A 26,147-nucleotide genomic window follows, 5' to 3' on the forward strand; every position below is an offset into this window, starting at 1 on the left:
TTTCCTTATAAATGGCTGTTAATAGTTCAACACATGATGAAATTAAAACAGAAAATACAGAAAACACAACAAACTATGACATAAATGATATATAAGCAACATATATACAATATACCGCACTTACATTGGTACTACTCTACACAGACATGTATGTACTGAGGAAATTGGTTTGAGAGTCATAAAATCAAAGATTGTGTGACGTTTTGAGCGAAAAGAAAATAGAAATATAACGTCAATAAGAACACAATTATAGCAGAAACACTCTGAGTACTTACTGGGAGCCCGGTTTGACCTCTGAAACCCTGCTCACCGGGCAAACCTCTGGCACCCTGCAGAAAACACACACAGGTAAAAAAAAACTCCTGAGCTGATAAGTAGATTTAATGGTACTAGAAGTTCACCTCTAATCAGGTCAGTCAGCGTCATAATAACCAGAATATCTCAATCAAACTGAATCAAAATGAGCTTTTTTTTTTCACTTTAAAACAGATTCAACAATAACTAAAGATAAATTGCATTTAACGTTCAAATGTGGTTCAACTGAGCATATTTGATAACATTTGTGATTTCTATGTCCAATGGAGATAAACGCTGAAATATACAAAACATACAAACTTGCAGTGGGTGAAATCCAGAAAGAGGCGTTTCACTTTCTTGGGGCAGTGATTGGAGCTTTTTTTTCCCCATTATTTCTCGCTATTTCAGCAATTTTTACTCTTTCAGTCATTTCAAGTCATTTTCAGCAATTTTGGACAATTTAAGCAATTTTTCTATTTTCAGACCCTTTTTTGTTCAGGAGATAAGATTCCTGAAAAAATAAAAAGTATATTCCCATCAAATTGGATGAAAGCTTCATGGAGCCACTTCAGTCACCTGCAGCAGAAATCTGCCCCAGAAGACCCGAAGCTCTGTGCTTCGTACCTGCTGGACTTTCAGATCTCTCCCGCCATCTAGTGGCTTTCTGGCTGTATTGCAGGTTTGAGTTTCGTTTAAAAAGAGGTCATGTTCTGCAGAATTTACTTCCTAAAAGTTTTCCAACAGTAATAATCGTCCCCAGACCTGGAATAACGTCCAGAAGAGAAGACAGTCTGTCCTCTCTCTCCCTGGCTTGTTTCAGGTTTTAAAAAGTGTGTTGCTCCAACCAGCCAATCAGAAATCAAACCCTATATAGTGTCATCGGGGGATTTAGCCAATCACAATCAAGGTAGGCCCTCCCTTTGACTCCTCCCACAATCAGGCAGCTCAGCTCTGGCACGTGGCACCACGAGAGGAAGTACTTCCTCCTCTTCCCAAGATGGGCATGTGTGGGCGGAGCCAGTCCAGCTCACACAGACACAGCAGATTGTGAATGTAGCTCCTATGATCCAATATTCAAATGGAGGAAAATCAAGGAAAAGCTAGAAGCTTTGGATACAAGGTTTCTGGACCAATGAAATCATGTGGAAGAGTTGAAAAATGGATGATAGGACGCCTTAAAAAAAAAAAAAAAGCAGTAAATAATACGAAAGTCACCAATTCTCCGGGTTTTCCTTGGTCTCCTTTCTCTCCCTTCGCTCCAGGCGTCCCCTGAAGTCAAGCACAAATGGGACAATTTAAGCAAATCGAACAAACTGAAAGAGTTCCAATGAACTTTCCAGGTAAACTCACAGGTTCTCCAGGCTCGGGGATGACATTCGCAACCTGTGAGGAGGACAAAAGAATCTCAGGAAGTGTCCACGCGTCCCAATCCAGGGAAACTTAACAACCGACAGGTGGAATGAACCAAGAGAATCAAGAGAAAAAGAGGAGGAGCAGACGGCTGTAGCTGATGGAGGTCAATCGGTCTTCCTTACATTCCCCGGAGCTCCAGGCAGTCCTCTGGCTCCGACGTCCCCCTGTGGCAGGAGACACTTTGTTCAGTCTGCAGAGAGACGTCTCTCTTCTCCCCGAGTCTCCCCGTTACTTACCTTGTCGCCCTTTTCACCTTTCGACCCCAGCGGGCCCGCCGTCCCCCTCTCCCCCTGAAGGACAGACACATGACGTCTGTCAATAACGAGGAGGGCGACTGAGGCGTCCTAAATGAGCCTGAAAGTGGCGTCAACAGCAGTTTAATGATCTGACCACTGACCGGGACTCCTCGGTCTCCTCTGGCTCCGTCTGCACCGGGCTGTCCTCCAGAACCCGACTCCCCCTGAAAGCAGACATCCAGTCCAGGTTTTCTTTTTTTTTTTTTTTTTATCATTCGTTCATTCATTCATTTACATATTTACAACCTTTTCTGTCGACAAAATAACAATTCATACAAAACAGCCCAAGAAAATCTACTTAGAATATTTTTACAAAAACTCAAAATTATAATTTTTTTTTTTTCAAAAGCCAAAATATTTTGGGGTTTTTTTTGTAAATTTTCTGAAAAAGCCAAAAGTAGAAGAAAAAAGTCAGAAATAAAAGAAAAAAGTCAGAATTCTATTTTTTTTTTAAGTCAGAATTCTATTTTATTTAAAAAAAAAATTAAAAGTCAGAATTCTATTTTATTAAAAAAAAAATAAAAAAAAAGTCCGAATTCTATATATATATATTTTTTTAAAGGCTGAATTCTAAGAAAAAAAGTAAGATTTCTTCAAACAATGATAAATTCCATAAATAAAGTAAAGCATTTTAAGAAAAAACATCAAAGTCAGAAAGAATGAATTATTAAACACAGAATTGTTTTAGAAAAGTCAAAATTCTTAGAAAGTCTTTGAAAATTTAAGAAATTTGTGTCAAAATTCTACCAACAACAAAAAAAAAAAAAATCACACCTCTGAAAAAAGTGAGACATTTGAGATTAAATTCTGAATCAACTAGTATTTTTTAATTTGTCTCTTTATTTGTTGCTTCCATATCAGCTCACTGTTCCGCTTCAGTCTCACATTACCCGCTCAGCCTCTCTGTTTGTATATATACATATATATATATATATATATATATATATATATATATATATATACAGTTTGTTCTGCCAGATCTGATCTCTGGACCGAAGCGTCCTGAACGTCCTGCTGAAGGAGATGAAAAGTCAAGAAAGCGCTGGACTCACTCTCTCTCCAGGAGGTCCTCGTGGTCCCGGAGGGCCGTCGTCACCCTGGGGGAGGAAAAAACCACAAAGACTCAACAACAACACACACACACACACACACACACACACACACACACACACACACACACACACACACACACACACACACACACGAGCTCCATGCTGTGGACTGTATTGCGTCGTCGGTTGGGTGTGTTTGAGGAAAGCGGCCGTACCTTGGGTCCAGGCTTCCCGGGGAAACCGTCTGATCCACGTTCTCCCCGAGGACCCTTCAGAGAAGAAGGACGAAGACGTCACAAGACACCAAACCACCGTCCAACGCATCAGGCAGGACAACGTTTCAATCGACACCATGAATGGAAAAACCCAGACGTCTGACAAGATGATCGTTTTCAATCGGTACTCAAGGTACAGGCGGGTATAATGGATGTTTTCATTAAGGTACTTTTTTTTTACATCTTTACAGTCTCGTGGTGAAACAAATCAAAATTCTAAGAAGAGTCTGGTGAAAAGTCACATTCCTGAGTAACAATTCTGATTTCTGAATATAAACTGAAGGTTTAAAAAGAAGAACGAAACAACAAGACTTGGAGGAAAAGGGTGGAAATTGAAAATTGTAAAAAAAAAAAAAAAAAGACAAATATTAATTTGTAGGAAAAAGAGTCTGAAGAAAATTGTAAGAAAAAAATCAAAAAAGAGTCAAAATTATTTTAGAAATTGTAAATTAGAAATAAATTTTTTTTTAAATCAGTTCAAATTCAGATTTCTGAGAATAAACTCAATTCTAATGAAATGAAAAATCGTGAAATTTAAGTTACTAAATTTCAAAAGCGTTTAAAAATAATAAATAAATATATATATATATATGTAAATGAGGTTATAGACCTTGAATGACAGGAACTTTTAAATTTAACCATAAAATCAAGTAAAGGCAGAACAGAAAACACAAAATCTTGAATTATTCATCATACATTATTAAATAGTTGATAATATTTCCAAAAGTGACCCACATCTTTAAAACTATAAGACAGAAATCTGGTCAAATCTGCCAAAAAAAAAAAATAAATAAAATTATGCAAACTGGAGATTAGCTGCAGATTTTCCTCGTTCATTAACATGATTTTTATCCTTAAAGGTGTTAAACATTATTCTGAAGACTGTCTCATCTCCAAAGTGTCTTTGACGGAGTCTGCCGGTCACACTGACCGTGGCGCCGTCGTTCCCAGAGAGTCCATCGAGACCGTCTTTACCTGGAAGACCCTTCAAGACAAAACGGACATTTAGTGACGAGAACAGACCGAAACATGATTTAATTCTTCCCGAAGGTCGACTCACAGGCTTCCCCGACTCTCCGGGTTTGCCTGAAAATCCAATTTCACCGGGGAGACCCTTGATGGAGGCAGAGACGATTAAAAGAAATAAATAAAAACAGTCAAAAGAAGAAGTTTAAGAAGAATAATAGTTAAAGATTTGAGTGTCTTGACGACTTACAGGAGGCCCGGGGTGTCCCTGTACTCCTGCAGGCCCGGACGGACCCTGAGGACCCTGAAAAGAATAAACAAATTGGACATTTTTAAAGCTATAACCCTTTAAATTTGAAATTTGACTGCTTCCCATCATTATCCGTCCACTTAACTTTACAGTACTAGTGTTCAACCACTAGAGGGAGCCACCGTAGCGTTAATTTTAACCTCGACCACTACACAGGACTGGATCTGTGCGCGAGACTACAGAGGGAGCAACGAAGTCAATTCAGCTGCAAACTGCGTGTTTTGTAGTTCACATTTAACACAGACGGTTAAAAGGTTAATTAAACTAAAGGTTATTTTAAGCGTCAGCTCTACTATGTTAATGAGAACATATGAGCTTGTTGTGATGGATAATTAAATATATTAGCTATATAATTGCACATTTCCAATATGAGCTTCACTGCACTTTATGTTGATTTAAATGAATTTGACCTTACAGATCATTTTAGTGCCACAAAACGCTCTGATTATGTAGAACAATATGAACCTTCTGTCCACCAGGGGGCGGCAACACACAGGAAAAGATTATGGATAATGGCTGACGGGAACGTGTGGAGGCTTGGGGGTTCAGTGGGACCCCTTTACCTCTTAACTACATAAAATAATGTATCACACTTTACATGGGAAAACTGAAAAAAAAAAAAAAAAAAAACTATAACAAAAACTAAACTAATCATATCGAGTATATTCCCCATTTTTTCTTAATTGATCCAACAATGGGGCCAGAATCCTCCTCATTCTCTAATTCCTAAGCTTTTATCTAACATCTTCACCTCATATCTTTTACTATTGATCAGAAATTTATTTTCCAGCCTTGAGAAGGATATTTTACGTCGGTGGAGGCAGTTAAAACCACGATAACCTTTTTCCTGGGAGCTTTAGAAGATACGATATAAGACAGTTGGAGAGTATCGGACCTGATCCACCACATCTGTTGCGTCTATAAACACAAACGTGACACTGCGTGCGCACACCTTTAAGAATAAAGAATACTGGGTGTGTGTTCCGGAGCGCACTAGACACCGGGAGGTGTTTCTCTTAATAAAACGGACGACGTGAGGCTGATGTTGTGATGGTAGACGCTTTCCTCAGACGGCAACACTTTGATTTGTTTCTTTATCATAATAAGGCCCCGTTAAAATGACAACTCCAATACATTGTTGTGTAAATAGGACTTCAGATAACTATTTTCTACAGATGTATTCTTTCCCCGGGAATATATTCTCATATAAAACTTTCATTTTAGTTTGAAGTGCAAGAACAGAAACCCCCCCACTGATGCTCTTCATGGTACTTAAAGGCGAGACGTTGTTCTTACCGGCGGTCCGGGGAGCCCGTCGACGCCTGGAAGTCCACTTTCACCTTTCTTTCCCTGCAAGACAGCGGACGGGTTAAAATGGAGTGAAATCAAAATAGAGCAAAAAAATTCAAAGTCTCCATCGACCGGGCCTCACAGTGGGAAACTTCCTGGGGTTTATATATTATTCAGATTCATCTTGTCACTCCCAGTGGACGTGTTCAGGATTAAGGGTGACATTAAGTTTGACAGTTTTCCTTTTTGGCTTCTGTTGACGCCGTCCGCCGCGGCCTTCCTCGCGTCAGCGAAGTGGGATTACTCGTCTCGGCCGAGGAGTTCAAGGTGGTAAAGAGGTCTTCCATCGGCGCAAATCTAACTGCAGTTTACATTTGGTTGATGCAGACTTAGGAGTTTTATATGTCCCTATACTTTGACATGATTCCCAGTCAATATTTTAGTGTATTTTACTTGTTTTGTATAAACTAACGCCTCGCGCCATTACGTATCACTGAAGGACCAGGAAGTACTTTGTGCCGTTCACTGTTGTTCTTGTGTTTTTTTTCCACATCATGTGGACTTTCAAACAAACTTCCTTATTCTGGTGACACAGTGAATACCAGTCATGTTATCAGGTATTTTTTGTGGTATTTGTCCTCGCTATTGCAGCGGTGAGTAGTTTGCCGATGGTCCCTGCACTCTGGTCACTCTGGCGGCTGCTTATTGAGAACAATGTTGTTTCTCCTGCTGCAAAGACTAAATGAGCTGGTAGCATACTGCCTCCCTCACACCGATGGGAAAGAGGCGGGGCTTGTGTGTTTTAACGCTGTGGAGTGTGTTAACATGGTGGAGAGTGTTAACGCTGTGAAGTGTGTTAATGCTGTGGAGGAGGTTAACGCCGTGGAGGGTTCCAACGCTGTGGAGTGTGTTAACTGTTTGAACACTGTGGAGTGTGTTAATGCTGTGGAATGTGTTAACGCTGAGAAGTGTGTTAACGCTGTGGAGTGTGTTAACAGTGTAGAGTGTGTTAACGCTGTGGAGTGTGTTAACACTGTGGAGTGTGTTAACGCTGAGAAGTGTGTTAATGCTGTGGAGTGTGTTAACGCTGAGAAGTGTGTTAACGCTGTGGAGTGTGTTAACTGTTTTAACACTGTGGAGTGTGTTTTAACACTGTGGAGGGTGTTAATGCTGTGGAATGTGTTAACGGTGAGGAGTGTGTTAACGCTGTGGAGTGTGTTAGAGCTGTGGAGTGTTCCAACACTGTGGAGTGTGATAACGCTGTGGAGTGTGTTAACGCTGTGGAGTGTGTTAACGTTGTGGAGTGTGTTAACGCTGTGGAGTGTGTTTTAACACTGTGGAGTGTGTTAACATGGTGGAGGGTGTTAACGCTGTGGAGTGTGTTAACACTGAGGAGTGTGCTATTACTGCGGAGTGTGTTAACATGGTGGAGGGTGTTAACGCTGTGGAATGTGTTAACGCTGTAGGAGGGGGACGCCGCAGAGGATTATGGACGTTACTTCCCGGGACTTTATTTCTACATTTAAGTGTAGTTATACCTAATAGTTCAGCATGTCTGTTAATTAATCCTCTGTTATCGTTCCTTTATTGCTCCCATCGTTATCACTCCGTTCAGGCAGGTTTTGTGTTAAACTGTGACAAGAAGAGTGAGAAGGAAGTTACAGTAATGGCGCAGTACCCTGAGTGATGCGTTTGAGTACAACTGAAGAAAATCCGAACTCTGACTTTCATACGAGAACTATTTAGGCATTGATTTCAGTTAATGGATCCAAGAGCCGCGGTTGGCCTCCCCTGCTCTAGACTCTTGTTAACCCCCACTCAAAGGTACAGGAGCCCAATGCGTAGAGTACTTAAAGGTATTTAGGATTTGGTTGGGTTTATTGAAGGCCCATCCAAATGACCTATAATTCAACTTTTTCAAACAATACTTTGCCTGAGGGAAACACGATGTACTAAATACAGTCAGTCATAAATAATTTCCAAAAAAAGACATTTAAACACTGAGATTGTTTTCTGAACAATGCAGCAAGGTAAGAATAGTGGATTTCAGCGGCTTGCTGTCTTTCAGTATTGCATGGTATTTTCACATCAGCCTCATCCTGACAGTCTCCCATCAAAACAAAGTTCTTACCCTCTGGCCAAACTCTCCAGGCTCACCAGGTAGGCCTTGAACACCCGGAGGACCCTGAAGAGAAAGTAGTTCGTTAATGGGCTTCTTTTAGGCATTTCATGGAAATGTTTGGTATTTAGATGTTGTTAAGAAAACAAACAAACGCCGAACAGGAAGAAAGAGGAAACATGGTGGAAGGGAGTGTTAAATGTAGATTACTCACAGGAGACCCGGGGGGGCCTTCGGGTCCTGGAGGCCCTTGAGGTCCACCTTGTCCCTGAAACAGGTCAAACACATTAATATATAATTAATACCTGTTTTATTTGGTCTGCAATGCAGAGGCAAGGACACTTTGTTTTTATGGAACAATTCAGGCCAACCAGAGCAATTCTCCAGAATAATAAAAAAAAGAAAATGTCAAAACAAACCTTTAAGAGGGCTTTTTAAAAGTTTAAGTGCGAATAGTGGACATTAATGGAATTGCATTGGAACAAACACAAAACATTACAACTGAATCTTCAGTTCAATCTATAGTTCTGAGTTTTCAACCTCCATTTAAATGAACTATGGAAGGGTGTTCTTTTTGAAAACGACGTCCATTTACATGGAAACTGCAGAAACACTGAGATCTATGTACATAGCATGTATTGCCACTAGTGGGGGCTATTGTTTGTCTTTGCAATGAAATATGCAGATATTCGTATGGATGACTCAACTATAAAACTTTCCCCCATTTACACGGAGATGGAGTCATTTTCAAAAAGTTGTGTTTTCAGTGATTCAGTGAAGTATTTGTTTTTTTTTTTGTGTTATATTTTCACACACAAGCAAAACGTGTACATTTTTAGTTTCACAACATAAATAATCTGCCATAACCTTCTAAAAACAATGCAACGTTACTGTCGGGATTTCACAAATATTCAAATGTATGATATAAACCTACTGATACGATAGTTCGAGGACATTTACTCACCTTCTCACCCCTCAAACCGTCTTTTTGCACCTGGAATTAGAACCATGAATAAAATTGTTACCTGCTTCTATAATCACAACAATCCTGTTTAAAACACGGGAAATGAACAGCAATCACTTCTTTAAAGGCTGCTCATCGTGTTAGCTCCAGTCTCTTCAGGACACAAGCCTGTAATTCCTTCAACTATAATGCTTCCAGTCTCCTGGTGTATTTCTGGTACTCACCACATCCCCAGGTAGTCCGGGAAGGCCTCGCTCGCCCTGCGACACAGTTCACACAACAAAGGTAAAACACCCAGTCATTAGACGACTTTCAAAATGAACCCCCCACCTCCCTCCCCCCCTCACTCCCTCCCTCCCTCCCTCCTTCCCCTCGAGCACTGTGGTAATGATTCGACCATAATTCATGTTAAAATGTGTGCGCTCATTGTGGGTTGAAGGAAAGTGAAAGATGTGGACTGGGCGCCATGACAGTTCTGAGGGGCGTGGCCTGGGCGTGCGCCGCAGGGAGACTCATCAAAGTGGGTAATTACAGGCGGAAGAATGATCTGCGCGCATTATTTTCTCAGAGAAATGAGTGGGCGGGCTTCGACGGAGCGGCGGAGACTGAGGAATGTCTGGAGCGAGCAGACGGGGACTGATGATACCTTTCTGACATGATTGGATCGCTGCGTTCTTTCATGCTCAAGGCGATGGCCTCGCGCCAGTACCTCGCTCCAGTACCTCGCTCTAGTGTCTCCCTGCCTCGCTCTAGTGCCTCGCTCTAGTGTCTCGGTCGCTCTAGCGCCTCGCTCTAGTGTCCTGGTCTAGTGTTTTGCTCTAGTGTCCCGTTCCTGTGCATCGCTCTAGTGCCTCGCTCTAGTGCCTCGCCCTAGTGCCTTGCTCTAGTGTCCCGCTCCGGTGCTTCACTCTATTGTCTCGCTCTAGTGCCTTGCTCTAGTGTCTCGCTCTAGTGTCTCGCTCTAGTGTCTCGCTCCGGGGTCTCACTCTAGTCCCTCGCTCTAGTGTCTCACTCTAGTCCCTCGCTCTAGTGTCTCGCTGCAGTGCCTCGCTCTAGTGTCTCGCGCCGGTGTCTCACTCTAGTGCCTCGCTCTGGTGCCTCGCTCTAGTGTCTCGCTCTAGTGCCTCGCTGTAGTGTCTTGCTCTAGTGTCTCGCTCTAGTGTCCCGCTCCGGTGCTTCACTCTATTGTCTCGCTCTAGTGCCTTGCTCTAGTGTCTCGCTCTAGTGTCTCGCTCTAGTGTCTCGCTCCGGTGTCTCGCCCCGGTGTCTCACTCTAGTGTCTCGCTCCGGTGTCTCACTCTAGTGCCTCGCTCTAGTGTCTCGCTGCAGTGCCTCGCTCTAGTGTCTCGCTGCAGTGCCTCGCTCTAGTGTCTCGCTGCAGTGCCTCGCTCTAGTGTCTCGCGCCGGTGTCTCACTCTAGTGCCTCGCTCTGGTGCCTCGCTCTAGTGTCTCGCTCTCGTGTCTTGCTCTAGTGTCTCGCTCTAATGTCCCGCTCCGGTGCTTCACTCTATTGTCTCGCTCTAGTGTCTCGCTCTAGTGTCTTGCTCTGGTGTCTCACTCTAGTGCCTTGCTCTGGTGCCTCGCTCTAGTGTCTCGCTCTAGTGTCTCGCTCTAGTGTCTCCCTGCCTTGCTTTGGTGCCTCACTCCAGTGCTTCGCTCTGGTGTCTCGCTGCAGTGTCTCGCTCTAGTGTCTTCTACTGTGCGCTCATGCAGTTCTGTTGACAGATCAACAGAGATCAGCGATCTTACCTTGCCACCTTTGATTCCACCCGGCCCGGGTGCTCCAATGAGTCCTCTAAGACCCTGAAAGAAAAAAAAAAAAAAAGACAATAAATAGAAATACAGGTTCAGAACAAATGATAAAAACAGATTGAAGAAATCAAGACTTACATCTTTCCCAGGAACGCCAGGTTTTCCAGGAAATCCATCCAGACCTGGTTCACCCTGAAACACATGGAAACAGCAGCTTGTGTCACGAGAGCTCAAAAACAATTCGCCTGAGAAGAAAAGATACTTGAAGAGCGAGATAGCACCCAGAATATAATCCCGAGCTCTCTTAGAGTCGAACCACCTTCCTACGTTGTACATTATCTGTCAATCTGCCAAATTTGATCAAAATCCCTCAACACGTGTTTCAGTTAACGAAGAAAACAGAACAATGTTTAAAGCAAAGGCTGTGGATCAGTTGTTGGTCCTCTAATGTCAAAACTGAACAAACGATTTCTTCCACAATGAAAACTGCAGAGTCCCGGGAGAATATTTACTGGGAGTCATGACACTCTGCTGTTATTATTCATCTACTCGCCCATGTGCAGATGAATTATTTACTACATGTGCAGTCGCAGCCTTTTCAAAAGTTGTGTTTTCCCCCCCGTTTCCAGGGAGACGGTGTCGGTGTTTTAGAAAAATTCATAAAAATGCAGTACAGTTGTTGTGTAAACGGTACCGCAAGACGCAACAGGACTTTTCCATTTCCACTTGAAAACGTCATTTAATCAGTGAAATGCACTTTATGACTTCTTTTATCAACCCGCACTTCTGATTTCCCTTTCAGATGCACACTGGGATCGCGTGTCAAGCTCTCGGCCGGCCATGTCAGTTTTAGAGTCTCGCAGAAGCTTGAAAATGCATGTAATCGTCTTGAAATGAAATGTTACGCTTGCACACTCTGTGAAGTGACAATAATCTGCATCCACTGAAATACATGTTGATTTTGTGACCAGAAAGGCCTGAAATTAAATCGCCATGTTTCCCTTTTTGGTGGTTTCCTAACAAGATGACTGAGATGAAATGGAACGACGAGAAAATCTCGACATGTCCCGGAAGACAAACACTGATCCAGAGAGGGGTTGTTCAATGTTCGATGAAACGTAAATACAAGCTTCAGAGAGGCTAAAACGGCACATCTGTGTTTTGAAGCCGTGTTAGGTAATACGGATTTATGTCACGGAACACAGAGAGGCTTATGAAATTCAGCAAAAGGGGAAAAAGATCAAATTCTACAACAATTCACAAGACAGAATCCAATTAATTGTGTGTTAAATGTTGATTTAATGTGTCTTTCAAAGTTGAAATGTGAGTCGTAATCAAGAGAGTTGACATTTTCTTGCATTCGAACAAATAAAGACAATCATTGCAGAGGTAATTCCGAAACTATATTATTGTTATTTGACTTTACAGTTTCAGCCAGAACTTTAAAAGGGGAACTTTATGTCTGTGAAGATGAGTTTGACGCTCCTTCACGACAGGAACAAAAACCAATTAGATAGAATCTTTTCACATTTTGAAATAAACTTCATAGTTCAATCTTCACGAGTAAAATGTAAGTTTTACACATGAAAAGTGAGAATCTTTTCTCCATGATATTATTTGTTTTAATTTCATATTACTTTATATGAAAAAAATATATAAATATATTTATGTCTTTTTTCACTTTTTAAAATGCACTAAACCAACAGTTATTATTTTTTTACAACTAAAAAAGTAACTCAAACAGTAATGACTGAAGAGTTAAAAATAATCCCTGTACTTTATGTCTTAGGTACTTGTACCTTTTATTCTCTGTCTTTAAGCTAAAGCGTCGCCGTGAGTGTGAAACCGACTTCAACGCCACACTGGATCGTAGGTCTGGAGCGTTCACATCCTTTGACCAGTTTCTTCTTAAAGTGTGCGGTGAATAAGAATGTCTCATTTTAGACCTCGCTGTCTTCTCTCAGCTTCTCTCAAAATTTAAAGACACGCGTTACTTAAAAAAAGTATTTTCAAGTGAAGACAGAAAACTTCGCGTTTTGAGCGTCCGTTTAAACACAACATTGCTGGGAGCCACTGAAAACGTCTCCCAAGGTGGAACTTTAGGAAACGGCAGAAGCGTTGTGCATGTGCCCCACGACTGTAGTAAACAGTTCTTCTGCACATGCACAAGGAAATGGACAACAACAACAACAACATGGCGGCCTCCGGAGTGTCGTGACTCGCAGTCCAAACTCTCCTGAGACTTTTAATCCATTCCTGTCATCCGTCCCTACGTGTAGTCGCCTTTGTTAATGTTGAGATCGGATTTGCTAATGTGGAGAAACATGAATGTTCCAAAGTTATAAAACAACCCTCCCATCGCTTAACGTCAAACACTGGTTCTTTAACTCATCGCCGTCACCAAATCTTTAGGGTTGGTTGTAATCGGAATTGCTCCTCTCAGCCGTCCACTCCGGTTATCACGTTGCTGAGGAAAGTACTTTTCCAGTTCAGGAAATGACTTCAGGATGAGTGAGTGGCTGAGGGACCGCTCTTGAACCTGGCATCGGGATGTCTGAACGGAGCTCTGGTGCTCCTACAACCTGCCCCACATCCTCAGACCATCTGCGCAACTCATCCATGTCCTGCCTCCATGTTTAAAGTCATACACAACACCTGTTAAAGTCCTCTGACTCGGCTTCTCTGCGGACTGTAAAAGTGCTTGTAGCCGTTGGTTCTTGTCTCTCTTTTGTTTTTTTTTTGTCCCCCCCCCCCAAGTTCAAAGTCATCATCAAGATACTTCATGAAACCCGAGTGGACAACCGCTGGAAATAACCTCCTTCTGCTGCCCGACGTCACCAGACTGATGAAAGAGGTAATAACGTTTTTCGCTTCAGACATCAGCAGAAGACCTGAGTGAGATGCATTGTAGCCTCGGACGCCCCCACACGAGTTCCAGACAGGAAGCGAGAGGAGTGAATCGAGGAAAAGCCAACATCTGTTTGCGCAATAACGCCCCTCAGTTCTCAGAAGAAAGGGTCCCTCTCTTTCTCTGTATGGAGTTAACCCCATAAACAAGAGTTTGCGGCATAAGCTCTGTTGGGGTCAAATCCCAGGACAATGCTGGGGAAACATGCTCCGTTAAAGTGAAGGGGTTCCTCCCACCTGTCAATCAGCGGCGACTATCAGCTCCAGCTGAATATTAGTACTTGTACGTAGCGGACGTGCTTCAGGTTAGTTTATGTGGAAAGTGAAAGACTTACCCCGTTTCCTGATGTTCCTTTTTCGCCTTTCACCCCACCATCACCCTATCGGGTGAAACACAACATCGTCATTAAATAGTTAACCAAACTAACCTACACAATGAGTGTGTATGAGATCGTATTGATGGTTGATACTTACAGTGACACCTTTTAGTCCAGGTGCACCGGGACTTCCCGCGTCTCCTTGAATTCCCTTCGTGACACACAACAACAGATTTCATTAGATTCTCGGTAGAGAGCCGGGGGTTGCTGACTCGGCGGTATACCGTGGGTCAACTGGAGGCTGCTGAGTCAGGCTTGAATCACTGCAAGAAAGAAACCTGAACCTCCCCCACATAATAAATGACAGCTGTTGGTGGCGAGACCCCCCACAGGGTTGGGAGAACTTTGACCTCTGATCTTACTTTCTTTTTTTTTTTTTTGAGCCTCGACACTTTGCTATTAATTTTTCAGGGTAAAGCAGGCGTTTTGGTTCACAGGCCACATAGAGATCACTTTTAGGGCCAGACCGGTAAAATAGTACGATAACAACCCGATGAAAAGGTCGATATTTTTTATGAAAACGAAACAATCACTACTGAAAATGACTGCAATCTCAACATACAGCCAATTTTAATGAAAAACCTTCTGATGCAAAATACATCCATCTGTCTATCTATCTATCTATCTATCTATCTATCTATCTATCTATCTATCTATCTATCTATCTATCTATCTATCTATCTATCTATCTATCTATCTATCTATCTATCTATCTATCTATCTATCTATCTATCTATCTATCTATCCATCCATCCATTCAACCATCCATCCATCCATCTATCTATCTATCTATCTATCTATCTATCTATCTATCTATCTATCTATCTATCTATCTATCTATCTATCTATCTATCTATCTATCTATATATCTATCTATCTACGCCCTGCACTAATAATATTCATGTGTTTAGATAATCAACTACAGATGCGACAGAGGTTTTAAACCAGGGGCTTTTACACTGAAGGCCACATAGTGAAATCCATATGAAGCACAATCATTTTTCTGTCTTTGTTTCTTTGGTTCAGCCAATTTTTGTTCCCGAGCAGAAGCGATTGTCATTAATTAGCCTTGTTTTGTTGCAAAGCTCAGAGTCAGACGTCAGAGTAGAGTCATGTAGAAGTTTAATATGTGGGTAATGTGCCATTATAATTTTAGGAAATGATGTGGGTTAGTTAAAACAGGACCAATCCCAGGCCACAGTTTGCTGTGAATGGTTATTTCCTACTATTTTCTGAAACAAAATCGCAAAAACAAGGCATTTTCACTTGAAACGTTGTCGTATAAACGGGGTCTGTGACTGCAAGTGAATTTCTTTTTCTAAGAGGAGATGGTGAATATTTACATTATGGCCAATGTGAAGTGAATAGCATTGATTGTCTCTCATTTTGTCAGGTCACTGCTGCTTTGAAAGCGGGAAACATGATCAATCCCAACGATTTACGCAAGTTTGACAAAAACCAAACCGCGGCAGCTCAATAACTGGGGCAGAGCGTCTCCAGAACTGCAGCTGTCGATGGGTGTGTCCTGTCTGCAGTGGTCAGAATCTATCAAAAAGGTCGCTGAGGGAAAACCAATGTCCGGCCAAAGCTAAATGATCCATGTGATCTGCTATTTGGTGCCAGAGATAAACAGACACTGTCAGAAGACTGAGAGGCCAAAGGTCGGGGGCTCAGGACGGCTCCGGTAGCAAAGTGGACCTACATAACAGCAGGCAGGTGGTCTTAATGTTATGCTGGATGCTGATGGCTACAGAACCACAAGGGAGTTGCGCAAATCCAGGAAATGCTTCACCAAAAAAGTTTAATATTGATAAGTGCTTCAAAGAAGAAATCACTATGATTTGATTACAGTGAAAAATATTGGTAAAGTAATATTATGATAACAAACTACTCTAAAGAGGCTTGAAAGTATACTTATCTCACTCTTCTTCCAAATTGAACATGACAGATTACCAAGAGCAATACTCTAATGCTGACACCACAAGTCCACTGAATAGTCATTGAACATCATTTACTGATGGTAAAGAAAAAACGAACTGAAATATATATATATATATATATATATATGTCCCTGTGCAATAAAACTAAACTAAAGAGGTTGTAAATGAAGAAAAAAAAAGTTTGGTGGATCTCTCTAACTCTTTCTCTATAGCAAACTTATACATTAAGACAACGTTTCAAGGGAAAATGCGTATTTGTTTTGTGTTTTGCGTATTAATAAAAGGTTTTGGTTCAAAGATTCGCTGTTGCATGAGCAAAGCTGCTCAAACCGAAGAAAAGCAAACAAGCTATTGGGCTGATATTTGAATGTTTGAGTTCATTTCATTTATGTTTCACGTTAATAATAAGTTGATTATAGGAAACAAACATTTAGAAATCTTGTGTTTACGAGTGTTCGTCTCGGTGCTTTGCCGTTCTCACTGTATTTACGCAGCTCCAAGCTTGTCGGTGGGCTTGTTATTCCAAACACTTCCCACGTTGCATCAAAAGGGGGCAATCATTCTCTCCGGTCGGGGCTCCGGCGGCTTGTCAGAGTCTGTTAGCGCAACGCGAGCCAGCAGCAGCAGCAGCAGCAGCATTGACCACCTCCACCCACACCCCCACCCTCCACTTCCTGGCTCTTTCGCCTGCTGCTGCTTCATCCAACGGGAGACCCGACCAAACTTCCCCTGCTTCCCCCAGGAAATCAATATCAGGCTGAGAGGTAATTGTCCAGAAAATAAATGTAGAGACGCCCCTCTTAACAGAACCAACGCGTCTCTGAGCGCAGCGCCAAAACCAGAAAGACTAAAGACTCTTATTATTTCCGTTCTCTGTATTTGCTGCCTGCAATATATCTAAAAATCCCTTTGACATGGATTCAAGAGTCTGTGCACTGGCTCATGAATGGATTAAACGCTGGACGGCGGCCTCAGCGTACCTTGAGTCCAGCTGGACCGGGCAGCCCTGGATCACCAGGCAGTCCTGCTTCACCCTAATGAGGAGGAGAACATCCACATTTGCACATTTTTCCACATCACCGAGTCGATGTTTTGAAGTTGCATTGCTTCTTACTTGGTCTCCCTTGTCACCCTGCAGGCCGTCGATACCCGGCACCCCGCCAAGACCCTGTCGGATGATCAGAAACGTACGATTAATATCATTAGAAGACGAAGGGAGGGCGAGAGAGAACTCCACTTCTCTGGGATCACACCTTCTCTCCTCTCTGTCCAGGAGCACCTGGCAATCCTATGCTGCCCCTATCACCCTGGAAACAGAAAAGTCGTGTTTTAGTTGGAAGGTTTGGTGACGCTCCGGGCATGCAGAGGGGTGCCGGTACCGGCGACGATGGCGTGCTGTCAGAGCGACATCCTGGTAGCGTCAGGGGGAAGACATGTTAAGTACACAGTGATGACGAATGAAGGTGGAAGACCAATTGTTAGAGACGTATTATTGGAGTCACAAGGAGACGTGCGAGTTACACACAGAACACAAGCGTGTGACATAAACTACGGTACGAGTTGTTGTCGACGGCGTTGGTAGCAACACCACAGCAACGCCACAGCAATATGGCTGTTGAGGTAAGACCTCAGATTGTAGAGCTATGCTTTATCTATATGAAGATAGAAATCACGTCTGCAGCTCGTGGTACTGGTATTGTACTCATGTAAAAGTTTCTAACAAGTTCCTACATTGAGGATCCGTCCTCTGCAGCCATGTCTGCTTCCCCGATGCTCTGATTCCCCAAATCAATTGATGGATACGAAAAGTGTCTGAATGTGGCAGCTTGTGATTGTTCCCATTTCAGGCGCTTCTCCTCCTGATGACTTCTGACGGGAACAGAAGGTTGTTGAATCTTGAATCTGAAGGACTTCCTGTTGTGTTGTTGCTTCATACACTTGAAGTCTTCCTCTTCTGCTCATTGAATCCCACAGGATTTGCAAGCTGGTCCAAGCAAACAGTAACGGCTGGCAAAATTACACGGTTAAAAAACCACAGCAAGCCTTCCCCTCTTCTCAAGAAACCACTTTACAAGTCCCAGGAGATTATTTTAGCCTCATATCTCATTAACCGACGTCATGTCCTTCACTGCAGAGATTAGGAGGAAGAACCAGACAAAAAAAAAAAAAAAACTTCATCTACAACAAAAACAGTAACGGGGCAGATGGTTGCAGTTCTGTTCTGTTCAGGATGCAATTAGGGGCAATCAGAGAGGGATGATTTCACTTTCTCCATATGTACTCGATGACCAACGTGGCCATTTTTAACTGCCGCTTTAAGTTGACTTAGGTCATCAGGTTTAGGCAGCGTTCTGTGGCAAAGCAGGCCGAAGACTGAGCCTCAAGCAGGAAGCAAGAAACAGAAATAAACAGGGAAGCGGCACATTAAAGTTTGATTTAATGTGCTGATGTCAAAGTGGCAATTAATCTATTCCAAACATTCTATACAACAATATGATTTATATATGTCTCGAGTATGCGTATGAAGCATTTTCGTTTAGTTTTAAGGCCTTAACTTTTCCGGGATTTTGGATTATAGACCCCACGCAGCAGATTAGAAGGTTTTCCCAACATGCACAGAGAATGAAGTTCCAGCAGATCGCACGTGCAGAGCGGAGGAGGAGGAGGAGGAGGAGGAGGAGGAGGAGCAGGTTTACTTACCTTCTCACCTCTGTCTCCTTTGACAGAGGCTAGTTTGCCCTGCAAATAATCAATCGATAAGGATCAATTATTATCGAGGCGGGATGAGACGCAAGAGCAGCTGGAAGGCATGCAGTGTCAAACAACGTCTTTGTTTGATGGATTATTTCAAAGAGAAACGCTTTGCGTCTGATGTCAAGTCACTTGAACACAGTATATGTGAGCTTATTATATTTCTATGTGTGGACGAAGGTGTGAATGTTGGACGTTTCCATACAGTCTCTCCTTTCTCTCCTCTGATGCCCGGCTGTCCATTTGCACCTTTAGGACCAGTCTCACCCTGTGGAAGTACACATGTTCAAATAGACAAAATAAAAAGCGACACAATGAAGCTGGGAGTCTTTTGTCACACACACAAAGCTGAACTGAAAGGAAACGTAAGACAACCTTTTTGCCCAGAGCACCGGCGACACCGGGCGCGCCGATGTCCCCCTGCCAGGGGAAAAAAAGAAAAAGAAAACATCCACCTATTGAGAAGTGTTCAAGAAAAGCATCGATCGCCACTCATCCGTGGGAGTAATGGGAGGGGATAAGGCACAGCGAGAGCGGCGGCCGGGCTTCACCTTTGTTCCCGCGGGACACGAGCAGTTGGCCTGAGGGCCTCTCTTCTGCTCCACGCTGGTGGGAGTCGGGGTGGGGATCGCCACGGGGGGCGCCTCCGTCACCACCTTCTTGGGACACTGGAACACAATGCGGAGAAGTGGACAGCCTACGTTCAGGATCTTTTGTTTTGAAAACAATGTCCGTTCACGTGTGAACGTTTTGGAAACGTCGGTCCGTTTACATGGAAATGGCAGAAACACTGCGCGTAATGTAGTTACCAGGCCAGGCCACAGGTTGGTGCTGTTGGTTGTTTTTGAAATGAAACCACACAGACATGCGTGTAGAGAACAATACTCTATAAATGAACAATACGCTATAAACACAATGTTGAACACACGGATATTCATATGGACAGATGACCAACTTGGATTATTATAACGGCGAATCTCAATAAAAACTACCAAGTCGCAGGACAATACGGACCGGGAGTCATGATACCCTGGAGGCCGCCATTTTTGTTATTACCTTCGCCAGCGAAATGTATTTATTTATTGGTTTGTATGTACGCATGTATGTACATGACCAACTTTTTGCATAAACTACTCAACCGAATTGCATGAAATTTCTGGGATGATTTGTTTTTATCTAAAGATGGTTTCATTATAATTTGAGATCTGGGTCAAAGGTGCAGCTCACAAAAAGGTTAAAAATGTAGTTTCATCATAATGTGGTCACTTTTTATCCGACTGATGTCAAACCAAGGCCAAAATGTTTTCAATTCCCCATCATCCGGTATGCAACATGACGCAGTGACGTCGTTACCCTGAATGAACTGTTTACTATGACCGTGGTGCACATACACAGGAGCAGCGTTTCGGAAAAGTCGCCTTTCCCCCATTTTGATAACGATGAAGTTGGAGCATTCTGGAAAACATCCAGCCTGGGAGCTGTTTTCACAAATATGAAATCGACACCCAAAACACGATTTGCCATTTTCACTGGAAAATTACGTGTAAACGAGGTCTAAATGTCCGAGAGAGAGAGATATAGTCTTATGTTAAGTTTCTTTTATTTGGCTTCAGTTAATCAGGTAACACTGGAAAAGATATCTTTTTCAGTCTTTTCCACAAACACAAAAATTATTTGTTGAGTTAATGTAATTCAATCATGTCACACATTTCCATCTATTCCTATTAGGTACATTGAATCCCATTCATTCATATGATCTGACCAACGTGTATTAGAATGAACCATTTAACAACAAGAAACTCAATATGCTCATGTTAATCAAACATATTTCTGATATGTAGACTGACGAACTGCATACTTGATTTTTTTTGAGTGTACACGTGCTGAAGTTGTTATTCCTCTTCCACTATTTTAATCTCTATCTCATTAAAATTGCTTATTTGGGAGTTTATTCAGTGTTGGTCCCCAGTTATTTAGAATGGTAGAGGTAAAGGCTTATCACTTTGAGGTCATTCAGTATTTGTCATCCATTTCTGATCTCGATGGTTCCGCTCCATTGGTCTGTTTCTGTCACCTTCCATCAAATGAACCTCAATGGACCGATATTTATCCGTATGCGTAACGCACAAAAACCTCCGTGCCTCTATTTTCCTTCCCTTCCACCTTTGGTTGTCTAAACTATTCGGATGTTTTACTTGTCAATAACCATTATTCTCACCGCACAACACAGCAGCATTGACAATACAGAGTTTCACAGTCTTTAGAAAGATGTGGCCTCCGTGTTTGAAGGATGAACAATACTCACAGGTCCCGTTGGGAGATCGCAGCAGGTTTCAAGCTCGGCATGCTTGGAGTCGCAGTAAATCATCATCCTCTGGAGGTCGAACTGCAAAAAAGTACGGATGCAATGTGAGTATAATAAAGCAAATTCGAGAAAACGCCCCGTGTCTGCGGTCGGGTTTAAAACGCTCACATCAATAGGGACGCTGTCGTAGAGCCTCTTCCCGATGACCGTCTTCCCCTGGATGTTGATGTCCTCCCTGTCCTCGATCGGCAGGGTCTGGATGTGTTTACAGTCCAGGTACAGAGACACCGACTTGGCCTCCACGCTGAGAGCGATCTTATGCCAGTTGCGGTCGAACAAGTTGTCGACCTCGGCGTTCTTGAACACAGCTCTGACGGCGTCTTTGGTGAGTCCGACAGCGTTGTACTCCACTGCTTTGTTCTCTCCGTCCAGACGGATGGACACCTGATTGGGTTAAAAGCAGGACAGAAATAATCACATTACCAGAAATATTAATGTTAAAGGAAAATTGTGAAGGTTCATTTTGAAATTGCTTCAATCAAATGTCTTTGTTGCCTGTTTGTCACACTACTTCCATTGGAAGAAATTAAAGAGCACGTTGGCAGAGTTCATTTTGACCTTAAAACCATCTAATTCTTAGTATTTCCACTGGACCGACCCACCTGTGGGATTCCATATTTGTCGAAGACCTGCCAGAGGTACCAATCCTCACGTCTTGAGGTTTTTCTGAACTTGAACGTCGTCACAAAGGCATATTCATCAGGCAGGCCTTGAGGAAAAACATCCCTGTGGAAAAAAAAACCACATTGGTAATACTGACTTTTATTCTGTGTCCAGGATGTGATAAACACAGTTGCAGTGGCTGCACAACAGTTTAAATATTAATGTAGAAACCCTGAATTAAACGCAGGCTTCACTTACCAACCGCTCTGTTTATACCCACCGTTTCTTTCACCCTTAGCAGAACAACACCGCCAGGAGACAATCCACAAAAACACCACAAACAAAGACTTTCTCCCCTTGTTTCTTTGAATTTGATCAGAATGGCGATGTCGGCATGCAATAGAGCTGCAAAAGAATAGAGCCACTTCTGATGTGGATCATCGCCTACTAATCTCAGCAGATGGTTGTCTTGTAGAAAAGTTTAGTAAGAAAGGTGGAAAGAAGCTGCCATAGGTTGGACCAGGAGCCGCTGGGCCAGAACACCATCACTTCACTTTACCTCCCTTTGAAATTTAAAAAGATAAAAGCCATGCAGGCTTTAATGTCATCGACAGCAGCGGAGAATAAAGCACAAAATCGATGGATTTTCACTTGAAACGTTGTCGTGTAAATGTGCTTTTAGTTAACTGATCCTTGAATATGCGTCGGGCTAGAAAAGAAAGTTCCTTTCTCCCTATTTATTTTTGAACAGATACGAATACACTGTTATTACGATTTATGAGTTATTATTAAAATCATTATTATTTTTGTTGTTATGAGTATTGTTGTGCTGAGTATTACTAAAATTAATATAGTATTTACTCACAGTTTCTCCTTCTTCTCAATGCTCAACATTATTGTTGGTACAAGCATATTGTCTTTTAATTTGATTATAAACGTCATTTTCTTTTGAAAATAGTTTTTGAAATAAGGATATACGTATTTACAACACCATGCCATACCATACTATACTACCTCCTTTTTCATTCAACATTTCATGAACTATAATCACTCTCTTGTCCATTTGTCATATTTTCCTCTTTTGTTTTGGTACCTCCCACCTCGAATCGTCACCAGAGCATCCGGGGACGGTGACCCAGACTTTTGAGACGGTCGGCTTTAACGAGGCAGATCTATTTTCTTTTCAGTGAACTCATTGCACTTCCATAACGTCCACAACAATGTAATGAGCTCATGGGATTATTGCGGTGGGTAGCTTTTATTCAGCAGCTGACTTTATGAAACATATGGAGTCAAGCAAAAAGGAGGAATGTGACGACTGGAACACGCCAATAAAAACCTGCGGAATCCAACTTTGTCCTGGTCTACTTTGGTGATGGCAACATTGACGGTTGCCCAAAATGCATTAACAGAATAACTCCGCCCAACTGTACCACCCAAGTGTATCAAGCAACACAATTTGTAGGAGTTGTTGTTATTGTCCATCGGCTTGTACAGAAGTACTGTTTGCTATGGCCGTGGTGCTTATGTGTATTAGCAGCGTTTCCAAAAAGTTGCGTCTTCAGTGGTTCTAAGCACAGTTGCCGTGGAAACGGTTGCCCAAAAAGCAACGAAAGCTGTTGATTTTCACTTGAAAACGTTAAATATGGCCTAACAAAGGCTCTAGACCCAATTTCCCATCAATGATTTAAACAATATAGTTCAGCCAATATCTAGAACATACACAGGATCCTTCAAAATAAAACTAATGGGCAGTCTTCTCTTGGTTTTAATAAGCTTTTTTCTGTGGGATTTGTTTTTTTATAAGACGCCCAAGTTGGAAATCACTGTTGCTCATCAGGATCGTCAAGGTTCCTTTTTCTAGTATGATAAAGTGTAATAAAGTATTTGTAAGAAATTGCATCGTCACTTACTCTGTCTGCTGCACAATGGGCATGGTGCCAAGACGAACGTACGCACTTTGACCGTCATCATCTCTGGTCCCCAGAATGTCTCGCACATTGAAGTAGTCCATCAGGTCGAACCCTGGGGCAACGCAGGGAAATCATTCAGCGGGATTATTATTAAAAAAAACAAAAAAAAACCACATATTGTTATGTGCCAGGCATGGCTGAGCTTTCATTGTCCCCGTCTCTCCGTCGCCGGGTGTGGATGTCTTAATGGTTGACTGCCGTCCACCTGTGGCGTCCAAGGAGCCCGTCGCCATTAAAGATTCCAAAACAATCTTATCTTCTTGAAGGTATTGTTGAAAAGAAAATGTTTGTGGAGAGACGTTGCAGAACAAGTTTCTCTGGTACCATGGAGGCCGTTCTATGTTAACAGACACCAGTTTGGTTGTTGGTGCCTCATTTTTTATGATGAATTTTCACAACATAGACGCGGAACATGTCAGCCTTGGCCTGTCGTACTATTTTCAATGATTTGGCGGAGCTGCTACGTCTCTTCCTCCATCACATTGTTTATACACCTCTTGTCTTGAACCTCTTATATTTCACTCACGGCCGCCCGACGTTTTCTCGTCCCTGTTTGCAATAAGGGACCTGAAACACATGCGCTCACAGACAAAGAAACTCAGCTCAGTCATCCAGTTACGGGGCCCGTGTATGCTGACATTTAACTGGGTCAGTCCCGCCACACCCAGCTGCAACTGCGTTTGCGGCTTTTGCAGGGAAAGATTAAAAAAAAAAAAAAGAATCGTCATGTGACTGAACAACTGGACAATAAAGCCATTTGTTGGGCCGTTAAATATTTGTTAGATTTGCTTCCAGAGTAGAGGGGGGGGGGGGGGGGGGGGTGGGGGGGGGGGGGGGGGGGGGGGGGGGGGACTTACTGGTGCGAGCATGAGCATGTGTGCACGTGTGTGTGTGTAGGTTGCCCTGCAGCATGCGACTTGAAGTGGTATGACCACAGACCATATTTAGGCGGTTTAGACGGGACACTCCCTTGTACAACAAACAAGTGCTGTCGCTATGGCGATGCCAGCTGGGTGTGCAAGCACTATAAACGCAGCAAAAGAACTGAGGGTTCTGTAGCCTTGGACTGGACGGAGCTCTCCTGGAGGCCGACGGCGCGGCGACAGACGGGAAAAACATCTCAGCAATGTAACGTTTCCGGGAGGGGATATTAACACGGGGTGCAGTGATCGTTCAGAGGGGAAAGCGGGGGCATTAAGGTGGTAACGTGAGAGTCCGGCCAAAGCTGAGTGGATGTTTTTAAAAGCAGCCTGGGAAACAGGTGGCAAGAAGGCCGAACACCCCCCCCCCCCCCCCCCCCCCCCCCCCACCCCCACCCCCCCCACCCCACCCCCCCGCCATTAGCTGCAGAGCAAAAAATAACATTAAAAACAGAAAGCCGTCATAACAGAATGCAAAACGGAGAGGATCGGCCCGTCAGACATCCGCCGCTGATACTCCGTCTGTCGGTTAAGTGTCTCAGATGGACTGTTAGCCACAGCAGGTTATTTTCTGCACTCGGCACCATCAAGGGTTGGTATGAGCCGGTTGGTGAGTTCACGAAAAGCTTTGAGGGGAAACACACTTTTTGTTGGCCATGTGTTTTTTTTTTTTTGTTTTTTTTGATGATTTCTCTGCCGATCAAGACACGGTGCTGTTTCTTTACAGAATCCAGATGTAGAAGGGTTCATTTGTTTTGGGCCAAATAAGGTTTCTTTTAATGATTTTGTTCACAATCACAATCAATGTGAGGAACTGGTGTTTTACAGTGAAGTTCTTAAGCTTCATTCGAGCAGAATGTGACCAGCAGGGGGCCACAGAGTCTTCTCCCAAAAGCCACAAATGACTTAAAACACTTTAAAAAAAGATCCACCAAGTAGCGACAAGACAATACTAAAGCAACGTAATCCATCTTAGATCTGGTGTTGATGTTGGAAAAACCACAAACAAATGCAAAAGTACCAAACAAAAGCTTCAAAGAAAGAAGGGAAAAAACAAATGGTAATTCGTCTTCCAACACCAATGAAACTCAGAACAGAGACACTGTGAAGTCCGAAGTTCCTCAAAGTGAAAAGCTAAAGATTTAAAGAAGTACCCAGCCGGAGAAAAGAGGGGAAAAACTTCAAAGATACTCAAAACAATAAAGAAAATCCATATGGAAATACACGAAACAACCGCGACGAATGATTCAGACCAACGTCAAAGAAGCAAAAAGAATTACACGTAACTCCGAAAGCTGAAGGAACAAACGGTGACAATCAGACTCAAAAGTACAACAAACATTAGTTCCTACGCTTATATTTTGAATGCACGTTTTTACAGCAAAAAAGCAAAAGCTTATTAAAATTACCCAAAGTTAAGACTTGAAACAAGATTTAAAATGAGTAAAAGGGTAAATGGATTTCACTTATAAAAAGCTTTTCCAAGGCGTAAGAGCTTTACATCGTTAGTCACATTCACCCATTCACACACACTCACACACCAGTGGAGCCGTCTGCCCCTGCACGGTGCCTAATCC

The 26,147-nt window shown here is 42.7% G+C and overlaps 1 protein-coding gene across 2 annotated transcripts in view; it reads right to left on the reverse strand.

Annotated features, from left to right (window-relative positions):
• The window catches only part of col22a1 (collagen, type XXII, alpha 1), a 66,050-nt gene that overhangs the window by 23,276 nt on the left and 16,627 nt on the right, over positions 1 to 26,147 (reverse strand). For both annotated transcript variants that reach the window (XM_080484793.1, XM_080484794.1), the window contains exons 5-31: positions 23,591 to 23,702; positions 21,677 to 21,800; positions 21,183 to 21,458; positions 21,015 to 21,095; positions 19,261 to 19,377; positions 17,073 to 17,126; positions 16,939 to 16,992; positions 14,116 to 14,169; positions 13,977 to 14,021; positions 10,873 to 10,926; positions 10,732 to 10,785; positions 9,207 to 9,242; positions 8,983 to 9,012; positions 8,233 to 8,286; positions 8,031 to 8,084; positions 5,906 to 5,959; positions 4,550 to 4,603; positions 4,394 to 4,447; positions 4,265 to 4,318; positions 3,274 to 3,327; positions 3,059 to 3,103; positions 2,108 to 2,170; positions 1,947 to 2,000; positions 1,833 to 1,874; positions 1,648 to 1,680; positions 1,513 to 1,566; positions 276 to 329 (exon numbers count right to left, since the gene is read on the reverse strand). In XM_080484793.1, coding sequence (XP_080340919.1) covers positions 276 to 329; positions 1,513 to 1,566; positions 1,648 to 1,680; positions 1,833 to 1,874; positions 1,947 to 2,000; positions 2,108 to 2,170; positions 3,059 to 3,103; positions 3,274 to 3,327; positions 4,265 to 4,318; positions 4,394 to 4,447; positions 4,550 to 4,603; positions 5,906 to 5,959; positions 8,031 to 8,084; positions 8,233 to 8,286; positions 8,983 to 9,012; positions 9,207 to 9,242; positions 10,732 to 10,785; positions 10,873 to 10,926; positions 13,977 to 14,021; positions 14,116 to 14,169; positions 16,939 to 16,992; positions 17,073 to 17,126; positions 19,261 to 19,377; positions 21,015 to 21,095; positions 21,183 to 21,458; positions 21,677 to 21,800; positions 23,591 to 23,702 — 1,814 coding nt within the window. The remainder of the gene's footprint in view (positions 1 to 275; positions 330 to 1,512; positions 1,567 to 1,647; positions 1,681 to 1,832; positions 1,875 to 1,946; positions 2,001 to 2,107; positions 2,171 to 3,058; positions 3,104 to 3,273; positions 3,328 to 4,264; positions 4,319 to 4,393; positions 4,448 to 4,549; positions 4,604 to 5,905; positions 5,960 to 8,030; positions 8,085 to 8,232; positions 8,287 to 8,982; positions 9,013 to 9,206; positions 9,243 to 10,731; positions 10,786 to 10,872; positions 10,927 to 13,976; positions 14,022 to 14,115; positions 14,170 to 16,938; positions 16,993 to 17,072; positions 17,127 to 19,260; positions 19,378 to 21,014; positions 21,096 to 21,182; positions 21,459 to 21,676; positions 21,801 to 23,590; positions 23,703 to 26,147) is intronic.

The sequence above is a fragment of the Lipophrys pholis genome, assembly GCF_963383615.2.
Source record: "Lipophrys pholis genome assembly, chromosome: 17".
NCBI lineage: Eukaryota > Metazoa > Chordata > Actinopteri > Blenniiformes > Blenniidae > Lipophrys > Lipophrys pholis.